Consider the following 16,912-nt stretch of genomic DNA (forward strand, 5'->3'; position numbering starts at 1 on the left):
TCCTTGTTCTTAGGAAATACATGCAGAACTATTTAAGGTTAAGTGACATAATATCTACAACCAATCCTCACACATTTCAGGAATTTTTAAAAAATAATGAGCCTATACAACGATAGAGATAAAACAAATGTGGCAAAATATCAGCAAGTGGTAAATCCAAATAAGGAGTAAATGGGCGTTCTTTGTTCTTTTCTTACAATGTCTCCGTAAATTTGAATTTTTTTCAAAACAAAAAGGAAGAAATTACAGGTACATTAAAAAATAATTATGTATATTTACATATACATATATACTTAAATATATATATATGTGTGTGTATTTTTATATGTATATATATGTATATGCCTAATTAAAGTCAGGTATATAGTATATTTTAGATAAATAATCTTCAGTGGTATGGGAAAAAAGTATGACTTATGAGGATATCAATTCACTAAAAATATTCAGGAGAAAAAAATGCATTATGTACATATGGGATGACTGATCAGTCTAAGATAAACTAATTAAACTGTGCCTTATAATCATCATGAGTTGAAGATGTTAAAATAAAATTTAAGGACACACTGTGGCATTAAATAACATTTCCCCTCACATACCTGTCACTCCAGTTAGGAATATAAATTCACAAGGAAGACAAAAAACAAGCAACTGTTATTCATTTTTTCTTTCCTTTGCACTTGATTAGCACCTTCCAGGCAGTAGAGCTTACCTCATATCCCTTCCTGTTTAGAAGTATGGAGATCTTTTCTATCCCTTCCGTGCCATTTATCTCTTTCTCTAATTTCAGTTAAGTACTATAACTTGCACAGTACTCTGTGAGGAATTGTGGGGAATATAATGCTAATGCATAGTTTTAACTAAACAGTCTACTAGGTTTACTGAAGAGGTATTTCCTATCATAAATACAGAGAAATACATTCATTTCAATGGGAAATGTAGGAAAGGCTCTTCAAGCAGACAAAATTTTACCCTGCATAGGGACTGGGGTTGTACACCAGTGGCAGAGTGCTCACTTAGCCATGTGTGAAACCCTGTGTCCCATCCCCAGAACCCCCCCCCCCAAAAAAAATCCTGGATCTAAGGAGGGGTAGAATCTTCACAGGGCATCTCAGAGCAACAGAAACAGGAAAGTGAGGGAAGTGTGGAGCTAATGGATACAAATTGTGACTTCCTTTACCATTTTAGTGCTCATGTAATTTCACCCTTTAGAAAGGATACAATTAATAATTATATCAGCATAACAGGTATAACCAGGGCCTATCCTGAGCAAACGTGTTATCCTATTTAAAAGTCTAGAGCTATTTCTGAACAGCTAGTAAAGTCTATTAAACCCCCTCCATTTCATTATTTAGGAAGTCAAAATTTCAAAATTCTAAGACATGAATACCAAAGAGATATCAAGAAATATTTTTAATTATAAATACATGATGGGAACTAAAAATAATCACATAGGTTTTAACAAGTTAGTGGGGGCATCTCACAAAAGAATCTAAACTTATGACATCATTTTTTAGAAGCTAGATATCAATGCTTATTTAGACAAAAATGAGAAACTGACCCACTCACTGGATTTTCTTATGCCTACCAAATATCAGTTACCAGTGAAGGATCCATTAATTTAATGTATTCTCTCTTGCAACACATACATGTTGAGTACCTAATGGTAGGCACAGGTCCTAGAGATCAAGTACTATAGGACAAAGTCACTGCCTCATTCAAATATATTTTGCAGGGCTGGAGTAGCATACTAAACAAATACAAAATATCAGCTAGTGACAAGCTCTTTGCAGTAAAATCGGAAAGCATGGTAGAGAGTTGGTGGTTAAGTTACTCTACTGTTCGGAAGAAGGCATTTAATGAAGCAGCACTTAAATGGAAATCTAAATGAAAAAGAGCCAGTCCTTCAAATATAAGCAGAGGAAAGAGCCAGTGAAATAGAAGCCTAGGAAAGAGAAAAGCCTATGTGGCTAAAAGGTTACTTTCCAACAGAAATATAACATGAGCCAGGTATGTAATTTTTAACTTTCTAGTGAAACTTCACTGAATAAGTGAAGTTTATTTTGATATTTAAGCAAATACGGCCAAAATATTAATATAAACATATAATCAGTATAAAAACTACTGAGAAGCTTTACATGATTTTATTCTTATTAAGTATTTGAAGTTGGAAGTAGATTTTACACTACAGCACATCTCAGTCAGAATAGACAAGTTTCAAGTGTTTAGCAGCTACTCAAGGCCAGTGGCTAGCTTACTGGGTAGCTCAGGACTGGAGCGCAATGGGCAAAGGGCAGAGTAACACAATCAACTGAAAAGGTAGGCAGGGGCCCAATCAGACAGTTCTCCTAGAACAGCAGAGCTAATAAAGCTGGATTTCACACCAATTGAAAAGAAATGCAATACAGTATTTTTAACAGAAAGTAATCATATTTAAGTTTTCAAAAGACCACTCTAGCTGCTCTGTGGTGATGGACTGTTGGGGAGCACCAGCAGAAGTGGAGAGAAGAGACAGGAGACTAGTGTACTACAGCAGATGAAATGCAATAGTGGCTAGGATTATAGTGGCTTTGACTGAGGTGGGATGGGGGGGTAAATGAGTGGGTTTGGACAATTTTGAAAGTTCAGTTAACAGGATTTGCGAAAAGAAGTAGGATATGACTCCTAGAAAAATTTAGATATTTGATACTAATGCTGGGAATATATAAGCAATCAAAAATTTTTATTTAATAAATGAAAAAATATTAGGACAAACAAAAACAGGACTTTTTCCTAGTTCCAAGTTCAGAGTTCTAATCCTTCAGCGGCTCTCTTAGAAAGAAGACCATATATATATATATATATATATATATATATATATATAAATATATATATATATATATATATAAATATGTATATACACACACACACACACACACACACACACACACACGAACAGCAACTGTAAACCAAAGATTGTCATAGGAAAGTATATAATGAATCTGGATCTCATTTGAACTCACATTGGCATGAATACTCACAGGAAAACTATAATTCTATAAATATAAGGTAGTGACTTAAAAGCTTGAAGATAATTGTCTTTTTGTTCATAATAACTTTTTCTTTTATATCTCAGGAAAATGTCCTTTCAGATAACAATCTGGCAAAAGAGTACTTGGTAAGTGCTGCTGAGTAAAGAACTCATAATGAATTCAAGTGCATAAACCCATCACTCCAAACACTATTTTGCAGGGCTGAGATCAGAAATCCTTAAATTGTCAGAATTAGTGTTGTTCCCAGACTTTCAGTTATTAAGATCATATTGTAATGATAATGCAATTTTAAATTAAGTCACTTTTTTAAAAATATTTTTTAGGTGTAATTGGACACAATACCTTTATTTTATTGATTGATTGATTGATATGTGGTACTAAGGATGGAACCCAGTGCCTTGCACATGCTAGGTGAGCGCTCTACCACTGAGCCATACCCCAGTCCCTTAAATTAAGTCACTTTTGACACAGAATTAGTACAAATCCTTTCTAGCATCAGAAAAAGGATTGCCTCATGTTGCATAATGTAAAACCATTAGGCTAAAATGCATTTTAAGTCTATTGGGTTAACAGCAATTTTCTTGGCACTTTCTAGTCCTCAAAATAATGAATCATAGATCTCAAACTAATTTTCTATCCTATCATTCATAATAGGAAACAGACAAAAACCATCATCTAGCATAAAATTAAAGGCCTAATCTTTGACCAGTATCTAATAGTCTAAGCTTTTCAAAGGGCCTGATCTATTTAATAGAGCTAAGCTGAGTGAGATAATTTATCATAGTCACAAAGGAGAAGATTTTGGCATTGTAAGGTTTGAAGCAAAGATCTCTTTGAATTTACATAAAAAGGGCCAGGGTTCTCTGAATTGTTTTTTTAAGAAACCACACCCCTCCTATGATAGCTTTTCTACTTCAGAGCCAGACAACAAAGGAGAAAATTACCAGCTAGAATAAGGCTTAAAACCTTTCTTTAGATATCTGAAGAACCTTAGGTCTTCAGGCATGAATTCCACAGAAGGCAAAGAAATTATTTTGCATAATATCAGAAAATCGGTAAGCAGGAGAAATATGCTGTTGCTGTTTTTCTTTAATACAGAAAAAGAAGGAAAGAAAAGGAGAGAAAAAGAAAAAAGAATTAATCAGGAAAATCCTAATGTTGGTGTTTAATAGTACATATAACGGGAGGTAAGTGGAGGACTAAACAAAGGAATTAAAATGACCTTAACAGAACAATTTTTCTGGCTTAAAATAACAGGTTTTCTACCTAGATCTATCAGATTAAACTAAAGGAAAATGTTTTGCTTAACAATTTTTTTTTCTTCCTACAAACTAAAATGAGAACTATCAATAAAAATTTACATTGTATTTGTTCATAGAAATAGACAAAAACAGTCTGCCTTTGTCCCACCTAGCTCTGGTTTTTCCCTAAAGCAAAACAGCCCTTAAGGAGCTTACAATCTTATCAGGCTTAAATGATAGATAGATAGATCAAGTGTCCAGAATAAAATACATACTTACTTACAAATACTTTGAGCCCCATTTATTTTCCTTTACATTCTTAATTAGTGAAAATAATAGTAATTAAACACCAAGTTTCTTGAAGTTGAATGTTATTTTCTTCCTCCCCAATGTTTTATTCTTCTACAAACAGTAAAGACTGTAAACCAGAAAGGTCACACCCTACTATTTTAAAAACTTCTAAGCTCCTTAAGGACTGTTTTGCTTTAGGGCAAACCAGAGCTAGGTAGGACAAAGGTAGACTATTTTTGTCTATTTCTATGAACAAATATGATGTAAATTTCTTTGATAGGTCTCATTTTAGTTCATAGGAAGAAAAAAATGTAAAGGCACCTGACCTAAAGATACAGTTACCATAGTTTACATATGCTTATTCCTATGACAGTTTGCTTCAGGGGATCCCTAAAGAATTCTCCTGGGATACTTAGGTTACAGACAGAGGGCTCTTGGTTTAAAATAAGTACTTACTTGAGTTAATGTACTTCAGGAAACATGATTTTATGTATTGAATTCAAATATCTTGACTAAAAATGATCAGGAAGCTTTGGCTCTGCATGAGCTAAATTATTTAAACCACGAACTTTCCAACTCTAAAATGAGAGACTGCTGAGATGTTCTTTAAAATCCTTCCCAACTCCAAAATTTGCTGAGTCCAGGCACTAAAAAATAGTATTTTTAATTAAACATGGAGAAAATTTTTCCTCTTGCTTTACCCTTCATTTTCTAGATTTTCACCTTTCTACAGTAAAGACCATATTTGAGAGAGGAAAGTGACTTACTTCCCATCATCCACCAAGCCTCGTCTACTTTTTTAGATCCAAATATGAGAATACCAAGTTTAATTTGTAACATCTAAGTCTGTTTACAGAAATAGTGTTAAGCCCAAATATAGCCATGAGTCTCCACTGAAAGAAAAAGCAATAGAAAATAAATACACAAACATTAGGCCTACAGTACTTAACATTTTATACAAATGAAAACACGTTTCTTTTTACTTTTTCTTAACATTTCCATGTTTTATCTGATAATTTTGTGTAAATTTGAAAACTTTACTCCTATTTCTGCTTGAGTTCTTATTGTAATACAAGCTTTATATACAATTGAACTAACTTTCAAAAATTTCATGTGACAATTAACAGTATCATGTTATCAAGTCCTAAATTTCTGGAATTGTGTTATGTACCAGGCTTCCTGGAAATGCCTTCTAGATTGTCCACTTTTGCTTTAGTACCACTAAGGAATTTTAATCAGATGAAACATGCCAGAATGTTTCACAAAGTTAACTGAATCTAGTGTTTCCTGTTGCTATAGAAACAAAATACCATCTGTCAGTTCCCTGTATATAGCTGAATTTTACAGTGTGATATGAAATCAACTGGATAAACATGAATAGCTCAAAGATCAACTGCCATTCTTTAGTAATTAAGAAAGTCAAAATAATATAATGGGTAACTCCTTTCTTAATACCAAATATCATCTAGTAGAGGTCAGTAGAAAAGCCAACTGTGCAATTTGCACATTGAGACACTGACAATATTTGAATTCCCAAGCTTCTTCTATGAGTGTGGTGATTAATCCTCAAATGATCCGTCAATAATAATAATCATGCCTAATGTTATAATACTTTACTAGTGGATTAATGTTTCCCCCAAATTTTACCCTCTGCTCTAATTATTTGAGGTGTCTTGGGGATGACAGGCTAAATGCTCCAGGGAGCACTAACTAAAGTTCTCCCTTACAGAATGCCAATGGAAGAAAACATTTATGAATCAATAAACAAAAAGAAGAAAAGGAGGTAAAAGTTCTAGTGACAGAAATGACATTGTCTTCTTTTTGTAGGACAAAAATGAAATAGGAAATCTTTCTTTTTGTCTCAACAGATATGCAATCTTTATAATTAATGGGAAGATATCAACAAGTTATATTATAAAAAGGACTATGAAAAGCAAATTATCTGAGTGTAAATCACATTCACTAACTGAGACATTTAAAAAAAAAAAAAAGGTGTATCCAAAATGGGCTCAATGATTAATTTTCTCAAGTTTAGAATATCCTTAATCTCTACCTACTAGACAGAAATCATGTAAAGCCTGAAGCCAGCTAGCTCTACTCAGACACTTTTGAAGCCATTTTGTATACCTGGACAGGGAGTGGCAAATACTCTTCACAGAGATCATCCCACAGCTCCTGCAAGTCTGAAATCTCCAAGGGATAATTCACAGGTGTCTTGTAAAGGGGTTTCAAAGACCTGTTAATGAAACTGGAACTAACTCCATCTGTCATGATATGGCCAGGCTTGGCTCCAGAAGGGCTAGATTTCAGTGGAATAGGAAGCTTGCTCCCTCGGGGGCTCTGGATGGGCTTATAATCAAGACCTTTAATCATGCTAAGAGCTAGCTCCAGTTTGTGATTATAGATATGCTGTGGAGCCTGTTCATCTGAACAACAGTCACACTTTACAAGTTCCTTTGCACTTCTCTCAGTTTCCTCATCCTTCTGTTGTGGAGGACTAGCCTGGACACTAGCATCCAAAGATTCTACAGAGGAACCTGGTGTCCCTTCCTCCATGCTTTCTCCATCTGGGGGCACCTTTGTGCTTGATAAATCGGGTGGCCCAACCTCTGACAAAGCAGGTTCTTCAGTGCAAATGCTGGTAGACCACCTAGAGGGGCCATAAGAAATACTTCTGGCCACTTTTCGAGGCACCTTACAAATGGCTTCATAGTCAGAATCTGCAACTCTCAAAGCTGCACAACCACGGCATCTCCTGGGTCGGTTTCCAGGGCCTTCCGACGCATGACAACTGTGTGACTCTTGAATCTGATCTTCATTTTCTACCCAGCACTCAAACCCAGAATAGGCAAAGTCTTCCTGGAGCAGGGCTGAGTATCTCACATCGGGTAAGCCGGAAATGTCAACGGTCCCACTCCCTGCCTTAGTGTCCACGCCAGAGTCATCATTATTCTTCCGATACATACTGGCAATGCATGACTTGAGGCGATCCTTCTCCAGCAGCAGCTTCTGCAGGCGCTCAATAGAAAGGGCTTCGATCCGGGCAATAACGGTATCGAATCTATAGATACGATCAAGCATGAAAGCACATTTGCTGCAAGCAAACTCGGCTTTGCCATCGCGACAGACATCCTTGCCCAGGACGTGCGAAAGCAGAACCTGGAGGTTAAGCTTGGACGCCGTGTGGAAGATCCAGCGCCGCTGGTTTCCACACAGCTCCCGGGCACAGATCCTGCAAACCTCCTTCATCTTCGCTCCTTGCGGGTGCCGAGCTTTTCCTGCGGCGGCTACTGAGTGATCGCTCACTATCCCCGGGTTGCGTTCCGTCTCCGGCCTCGGAAGTATCTAGCTGGCATGGTACAGTTTTGTGGAGGTCCCCACCCCGCAGGGGGGAACCTCAGCACCGCGCTCCGCTCTGGGTACCACAGTGGTCGGCCCCGCCCCTGGGGAAGCCGGGCAGGAGTGGAAACGCCGCAGGGGGATGCTGATTGACAGCAGCGCGGGTCCCGGTCCAACCTTGCCAAGTCTCGCACAGCTGTTCTCCCGCCGCCGCGTCCTCCACGTCCTCCCGGGTTAGCAGACTGGGATCCGGGACTCTAGCAGCCGCCTAGTGCTGACGCAAAGCCAGGCCGATTGAGCGTCAGATTTCAAGATGGCGCCGGCGGCCGGGCGCCTGCGGCTCGGCGAGGTACCTCTGGGAGTTGTAGTCGTGCCAGCAGGCTCCCTACTCTGCGCATGCGGACTAGGGAGGGCGTCCCCTCGCCCCAAATCCGGTTACCGTTGCTGGCGGCCAAACGCTGACTAGGTTTTTGGTGGGTACGTAGAGGAGGACGCTGACTGCTGCATACACTTTTATCTGCCCAGATCTCACCAAAAAGATGGTCCGATCCACTTAAGGATCGCCCTGACTTTGCAGGATGCCCCAAGGCTCCTTCAGGGGAGGGGCAGGCCAATCCTCCTCCCCGCCCCTATGTGGGCTCTGCCACGTACTCTGGAGCAGCCTAGCAGCGCCACTAGGTACCGCTGCGCGCCAACTCCTTCCGCCTCCTCTCCCTACCGAGACTATTGCCTAGGTCTGAAGATTCCTGGCTGCAGAGGTGGACGAGGAAGGAGACCAAGTTCAACCCTTCCCCCAACTATAGGGCGTATGCAGAAAACAGGATGAGCCTTTCTCCCTTCCATGCTGGGGGAGGGTGACGGGGAGGAGGTGGAAGGGTTAGCAATGCTCAGTGATTTGTCCTGTATTTAGGGGGGAAAAATCAAAAGAGAGGGCACAAAGCAGTCATTTTAGAAAGAGTCCATCAAATACTATGTGAATGCATCTGGTTAACCAATATTCTTAAGATAATAGATGAGGAAATAGGTTTTTTCATGAATGTAGTCACCCTAATGTACATTATCATCACCAAATTGACTTTCCAGCTCAGGTAGAGGACGTTTCTTTCGTGACTGGGAAGGCAGATAGACTGAGCAAGAATCCAGAGTGTTCTGCAGTCCTGTTGAATTAGGGCTTGGAATTTCAATGACTTCACTTAGTATTTAACAATACACAGTTCCGTTATTTCTTAACAATATGCAATTCCTTATTTAACAATACACAATTCTAAATCTCTCTACCCTTCGGTACAGAACTTGGAATGCACACAAAGATGAGGTAAGGAGCTTGGACTCAATAGAATGAAGGTTATCACCAAATAATAATAATTCCCTTCTTGGCTTGAGAGGAGAAAATAACTGAGAGGAGAAACAGTAACCTCAGCAATCACTCCTAGTCTTTCAGAGCAGGACATTTTCCATTTATAGTAATGCTTACCTTCTGAGATAAAGCCAGAAATAGTCTAAGCATTTCTGAACTTTATTTCTAGGACAAAGCCCATACATCTGAGCCTGGAGATATCCAAATGCTATTAGTAAGAACTCATAATAAGCCCCAAACTCCTTAATTAGGATTAAATGGGATGATTTGGGGAAAATGCTTTAACAGTGTTTAGGTCATTAAATAATAACCAGTGTTGTCATTTTAATGTAATGGGAATATTTTAAAATAATTTAAAACCATAGGGCCCTGCACACATGATTGTATTGTTCTAGTCACCAAAACAAAATCTCTTGTAGCTCCATAAGGGAACAGGACTTAGAGCTTTGGGCTTAGTAAGCCATTTACTTTGCATATGTAATTTCATCTAAGTAATAAATGTTATGATTTGGACCTGGAATGTCCCCCAAAGGCTCATTGAAGACTTAGTCCTCAATACAACAGTGTTGGGGGATTGAGTCTTGGAAAATGATTGTATCATGAGGTCTCTGACTTTATCAGTGGATTAATTCATCAATGGAATAATACACTGATGCTTCAGTAGCTGATAGTATTATTGAGAGATGGTAGATTCTCAGGTAGGATGTGGCGCCTAGTTGGAAGAAGCACATCACTAGGGGTATGTCCTGGAAATGTATTTCTTGCCCCCAGTGACCCCTTCCTCACTCTTTCTGCTTCCTGACTGCCATGAGGTCAGCAGCTTTTCTTCACCTTCAGACCCAGAGCAATAAAACCAGCCAACCATGAACTAAAATGTGAGCCAAAATATATCTTTCCTCCTCTTAAGTTATCTTTCTCAGGTGTCTTGTCCCAAGGATGGAAAGCTAACACACTGCATATTCTCACTTCAAAACCAAAACTGTAAAACAGTTCAGAGTAAAGCTCTACCTGCATTTTTTGCCTGCCTCTAGGTATGTGAGCTTTAAAATCATAAGAAATAAAGCAACAGTCTTTGGAATTTATACTGATCAATGGAAAGGCAAGGAGTTTCTGGACTGCCCTGATTAATGGACAGACTACTTGCCAGGACATGCCCCTTCTATCTATACCCAGTCTTGTTCCAAACAGCACCAAGGACTTGAAAGTCCATAAAATTGCAAATTAAGACATTAATCAAGGTTTCCAATGAAACAAAGTACCCTTAGGAAGCAAACCCTAAATAATACTCTATATTATTTTCTGTTCCTTAATAGGACTTTGCATCTGACTGATATCCAAACTTTAATGACAATATAACTTGGTTTATAATGAAAAGACAATTTACCCATGAAGGGTATTTTTGTGATAAGTAAAAAATTAATATATTGAGAAAACATAAAACTAGGCTTCCAACTCAACAATCAGAAAATTTGAAGGTAGTATTTTATACACCTAGAGAAATTACTTAAAACCTGTTATCTTAAGGTGGCTAATAAGCTATTATATTAGAATTAGTCCTTACATGTTCACTGGTGTTATAATCAAAACTAAAGTCATTGGTGTATAGATAACAAATTTGAAAATAAAAATTTAAAAATAAAATTTAGAAGAAAAATTGTGATAATAAATTCAGCACTTCGTAGACATTATCCATATGATTGTGGTTAAGATTTTGTGATTAACACTGGGGAGGCAAGCAAAATTGGAAGATAGGAATTAAACAACATTTTCTTTTGATTGTGTATACTGTGTATCATTTGCATTGTGGGCAATAAATAGTTATCCAGGTCTTATGCTTTCTTTTAAATTTAGAAAAGATTCTAAAGTTAAAATTCTAAGGATGATGCCAATTTAACACACTAGCATTAGGTTCAAAGTGATAAAACTTGAACCTAAAATAATAATTTTTATAATATGTATAATACACATGTATTATATGGACAACTTATATATACAAAGGTTCTAAGTTAGTGATTATTTATAGAGTGGAATTGTGATTATTTTTAATATTCATATTTTATAATTTTTCACAATAAATACATGTTGCTTTTGGGATAAGAAAGAAATATTTGTACTAAGAAAAAGTTAGGATAAACACATATGGTATATTCATACAATGCCATACTAACCAGAAATTAAAAAGAGTGAACTCTGATTCATGCAACATGAATGAATCTCAAAAACATGGTAAGTGAAACAAGACATAAACAAATGAGTATATCAAGTATGATTCCATTTATTCAACATTTAAAAACAGGAAAAACACACCAATAGGGGCTGGGGTTGTGGCTCAGCAATAGAACGCTTGCTTAGCACATGTGAGGTGCTAGGTTCAGTCCTCAGCATCACATAAAAATAAATAAATAAAATAAAGGTATTGTGTCCAACTACAGCTAAAAAATATAAATATTAACCTCCCCACACACACACACACATCTATGGGGAGGGAAGTCAGGAAGTAGCTTCCAGGTAAGAAATTAATTGATTTGCAGAGGGGCACAAAGGAATTTTCTGGGGTTAAGAAGATTTTCTTCATCTCGTTTTTTATGACAGTTATATGGGTATGTACAATTATCAAAGCTTATTGAACTAAGAACTTAGATTTTATATATTTTGGTATATTTCGATTAAAAGGATTAAAAAGTAATAAATAAATTTAAAATATGTATTATCCAAATACTTTTAATCTGAGGGGTTTCTTTAGAAGAATGTTACCACCAGTTCAATAAAAGAATCAATCTGAAAATTGAAAAGATAACTGAGTGCAGTGTTGCACGCCTGTACTCCCTGTGGCTCGGGAGGCTGAGGCAGGAGGATTTCGAGTTCAAAGCCAGCCTCAGCAAAAGGGAGGTGCTAAGAAACTCAGTGAGAGCCTGTCTCTAACTAAAATACAAAATAGCGCTGAGAATGTGGCTCAGAGTTCAATTCCCGGTACCAAAAAAAAAAAAAAAAAGGAAAGGTAATATATAGCCCAGAAGAAAATCTGTTAAGAGGCCAAACTGCAAAGTAAAAACTCAGTAGTTCCTATGCATATGAGCTTTGAAAAAATACTATTTTATACACATTTGCACATCATATATTTATGATCAAATCAAGGAATGGTGACATAGGACTTTTGTGATAATTTAATATAGGATGATTATTTTTAAAATTTATTGAAGACATAATAAAGGAAAAATTTACTGAGAATAGGTTTCATACCATGAATTACTGATTTTTTAGCAGTTAGGTCTCAAAATGTATTGATAAATATATTCACAAGCACTTCACTAACTCTGTGAACTAGGTGAAGTCATTTATATCTGGTCTTTAATTTCCTAATCTACATTACAAAAATGTTGACTTTAAGTAGCAGTTTTCAAACTTTGGCATGCATCAGAATAAGCTGAAGAGTTTGTTAAAACACAGACTGCTAGAACCTACCCCTAGAGCTTCTGATTCAGTAAATAAGTCTGGGGTGGGACCCAAGTATTTGCATTCTTGACAAATTCCCAGATCTTGCTGATGCTGCTGTCTGGAAATCACACTTTGAAAACCACTGACCTAGAACTATCCTAAGCTGTGTTCATAAAAATCTCAATCAAAAGATCAAAAGTGCTGAAGACAAATGGGAAAAACTATTAAATTAAAAACTTGAGGGCTGGGGGTGTGGCTCAAGCCATAGCGCGCTCGCCTGGCATGCGTGTGGCCTGGTTCGATCCTCAGCACCACATACAAAGATGTTGTGTCCGCCAAAAACTAAAAAATAAATATTAAAAAAATTTTCTCTCTCTCTCTCTTTAAAAAAAAAAAAACTTGACAAGATCTTTGTTGAATTTAGAGAATTGTATCCACATCTGAAACAAGATTCTGAAGTATTACTGTGCAAAGGGTCTTCTGTACCATCTCTTTTGATCTCTAGATTTGGGGGTCTGGGAAGTATCTCTTAAAACCATAGTCACTTCTGTACTCACTGTGTGGTAACAGAATTACAGTGTTTCCAAGACCTGATTCTGGGCTGGGAGGGAGTTTCCAAGAGAACCAAAGATGGAAGATCCCCATTTCCCCAACCAGGCGTATTAGGTTTCATTGCCCTAGTTATGACATTGGAAATTACCAACAATTACCAAAATTGCCCCCCCCAAAGTGATTCTAAGATAAAAGCTGAGGCAAATAAGGGAAATGTAAGAATGTCAAAGTAAAGCCAGTTAAGCTTTGTGGTAACACTACAAGATTTCCTGTGCTAGCAGAAAATCTTTAAGAAGTCAGATACAGTCATGCTTTGCATCAATTAATAGAGCATTTGGTAATACAGTTTAAAACCAAGAGATTTCCAGAATATCAACAGATTGTAGCAAGAAGATTTTCAGCAAAATCCATCTTAAAATAATAAACATTAGAGTTTTTCAAGTTAGGTTATTAAATATCCATAGCTTATTAAGTAAATTTTTAATTATGTGTTAAATCTGTCAATCTGCAAGAATTTATGCAAAATCAAATGTATTTTGTCTCAGCAAGTTTCAGTGTAATTATAAAAGTGCATGCTATAATTAGTATGATTGGTAAACTAAACAGTAGTGACTTAAATTCAGTGAGAGTGCAAAAAAACAGTGGAGATTAGGATGATCTGATATAGTTGAAGGGGACAGAAGAGTCACGAAAAATGGAAGATAAGGAAAGGACTCCAGCACCCACACCCCCCACCCCAAATCATCAAAAGACTTGGAAGCTGGAGTAAACAGAATTTTTTAGTGTCCAGGTTTATTCCTACATACACCTAAGCTATAATTATTCATTAAAAGAACATATATCAAGGGCCAACTATAAGCCAGATACTACAGTATCAAGAACCTTGGTAAGAAGAGTCTGATTACAGTATTTTGACAAAGACAAAAGAATCTGTATTTAAATGTCATAGTCTAGAGCAGAGAATGGCATGACAAAAAACTATATTAGGAAGACTAACCAGGTAATAGGATGGACTGTAGTTTCAGGGAGACATTACATGATGGTAACAGGGAAATGTGCCAAAAAGCCATTGCAGTTACTCATCTGTGGGGTATTATGGTTTAGATATGAAGCGTCCCTCAAAAGGTCATGTGTGAGACAATGCAAGAAAGTTTAGAGGTGAATGATTGGGTTATGAGAGCCTTAACCTAATCAATGCATTAATTCATTTGAATGAACTAACTGTAGGTAGGTAGGTAGGTGGGTACAGTCAGTAGGGTATGGTAGGTAGGGTGAGGAAATAGGTCCCCAGGGGCATGCTTTTGGGATTATATTTTGTTCCTGGTGAATAGAGCTCTTTGCTTCCTTGTTGCCCGGGTCCTGAACTGCTTTCCTTCACATGCCTGTCTGCTTTGGTGTTCTGCTTTGAGTCCAGAGCAATAGAATTGGTTGTCTATGAACTGAGAACTTTGAAACTGTGAGTCCCAAATAAACTTTTCCTCCTCTATATTGTTGTTTTTTTGGGCGGGGTGGGTTCCTAGAATTGAACTCAGGGGTACTCAGCCACTGAGCCACACCCCAGCCCTATTTTGTACTTTACTTAGTAATAGGGTCTCACTGAGTTGCTAAGCAAAACGCCATTGCTGAGGTTGGCTTTGATCTTTGAGATACTCCTGCCTCAGCCTCCCAAGCTGCTGGGATTACAGGCAGATCTTTTGATCACAGTGATAGAACAGCTGACTAATGAATGTTTTCTGATATGTGGAAACTAATCCAAAATAGGGAAGGCATTTTTTTTAAAAAAAAAAAAGAAAGAATATAGGGTAGACAAAGGGGAATGAAGGGAAGGAGAAAAGGATGGGATAGGGAAAGACAGTGGAAAAAATCTGACCTAAGATTCCTTTGTACATATATGAATATATCACAGTGAATCTCACTATCAGGTACATCCATAAGACACTACTTATTAAAAAAAAACTAAGTAAAAAATGGAAAGATCAGTAGAAAAGAAGGAAGGGAACGGGGTTGGAGGAAGGGAGGGACAGGGTCAGTACTGGGAACTGAATTAGAACAAATTATATTCCAGGCTTTATAATTAGGTCAAAGTGAATTCTATTTTCATGTATAATTAAAAAGAACCAATAAAACAAAATAAAAGCTGACTAAAACATGATGAAATGAGATCACATGTAGAAATAGAAAGAAAATGCTAAATATGAAAACTTTCTTGAAGGAATGACAACATTTGATGATGATGTGTGTATATATACATGTATACATATACACACAACACTCAGTGATAATATGTGTGTATACATATACATACACATATATACACACACAGGATGAAAAGAAAGATTAAAGGTGAAAATAAGGTATGGGGTCCAGAAGACTAGTAAAAGAATGGCTTACACTAACCCATTTGAAAATAAATATTGAAATTTTTATTTGGGGACATGCTAATTTTTTAGGTAACTGAGAAAATGAAATAGAAGACTATGTGTGTAGTTCTCTCAAAATCCAAGCACAAGTGAAAAAAAGGAGAGTTTCAAAAATGATAGAAATTTTGAACATTTTTTAAAAGCCAAAGAGAAATTTGCAGGATAAATGAGGTCAGGCATAACATTTCCTGATATGACTGGGTGCTAATCGGGTAGATCTATAAATCAGGTGAAAATGAAAATTTCAAAGTTATTATCTTTAACTCCACAGAATCCATCCCTACCAAGCCAAATGCTAGATTCTTAATTCTTTTTCTGAATATCTCTAGCATGTGTCTTGCTTCACATTTTCACTATACTTTCCACTTTGGGTTCTTAAAACCTAACATCAATACAATAATCATGCAGCCTTAGATTATCTCTAATCATTCTGCATATTATTTTTAGACATCTGCAGTAAAATTGCATCATTGTCTGCTATCTATCTGATGAAGTCTAAAACCTTTAGTCTAGTAATTGGTCTGTTTTCTGTTATATTAAAAGACCTGAGGCTAGCTAACTTTATAAGATAAAGTGGTTTATCTGGCTCAATTTTAGAGGCTGAAAGGCCAAGATTGGATGGTTCCATTGGTTTGGCCTTTGCCAATGGGATAACAGATGGTCTTATGACAAGCAAAAAAGCACATGGAAAAAGAGGAAACCAAACAGTGATTCAGGAATTAGGCTTACTCTTTTTCCTTTTTCTTTTTTTTAAACTAAGGATTGAGTTACATCCCCAACCCTTTTGTTGTTGTTGTTGTTGTTGTTGTTATTTTTTAAGATAGGGTCTTCCTAAATTGCTGAGGCTGGCCTTGAACTTGTGATCCCCTGCTTCAGGCTGATGAGTTACTGGGATTACCAGCGTGCACTACTGGACCCAGCTGGGCTCACTTTTATTACAACTTGTTCTCATGAGAACTCAGAGGTCCCATGAAAGCTACCTTAATCCTTCTGAGGGCAGATTCTGCTATATCCTAATAACTTCCCCTCCTCTTAACATTCCCACCACCTCTCAGCACTGTTCACTAGGGTCTAAGCTCCCACACACAAACCCAGGAGATATCTCAAAATTACAATAGGGGATATTCTCAGAGTTTCTCTAAGACATAATACCTGACATTTCATTATCTCTACCAAAAGACCCTAATCTACTCCCCTTCTAGCTTCATCTCATACTTCTTCCCTAACTAAATAGTGATAAGGTAAATT

At 37.1% G+C, this 16,912-nt stretch overlaps 1 protein-coding gene across 43 annotated transcripts in view; it reads right to left on the reverse strand.

Moving 5' to 3' along the window:
- Pde4dip (phosphodiesterase 4D interacting protein) overlaps positions 1 to 16,912 on the reverse strand; it is a 228,908-nt gene that overhangs the window by 73,956 nt on the left and 138,040 nt on the right. For 8 of the 43 annotated variants that reach the window (XM_078026894.1, XM_078026872.1, XM_078026861.1 and 5 more), the window contains exon 1: positions 6,689 to 8,532. The exons of 19 other annotated variants lie outside the window; for them this stretch is intronic. In XM_078026894.1, coding sequence (XP_077883020.1) covers positions 6,689 to 7,810 — 1,122 coding nt within the window. In that variant the 5' untranslated portion in view covers positions 7,811 to 8,532. Of the gene's footprint in view, positions 1 to 6,688; positions 8,534 to 16,912 lie in introns of those variants that run through there. 16 more of the 43 variants (XM_078026858.1, XM_078026893.1, XM_078026857.1 and 13 more) reach the window with 7 other exon arrangements.

The sequence above is a fragment of the Ictidomys tridecemlineatus genome, chromosome 11 (genome assembly GCF_052094955.1).
Source record: "Ictidomys tridecemlineatus isolate mIctTri1 chromosome 11, mIctTri1.hap1, whole genome shotgun sequence".
In the NCBI taxonomy this organism is placed as follows: Eukaryota; Metazoa; Chordata; class Mammalia; order Rodentia; family Sciuridae; genus Ictidomys; species Ictidomys tridecemlineatus.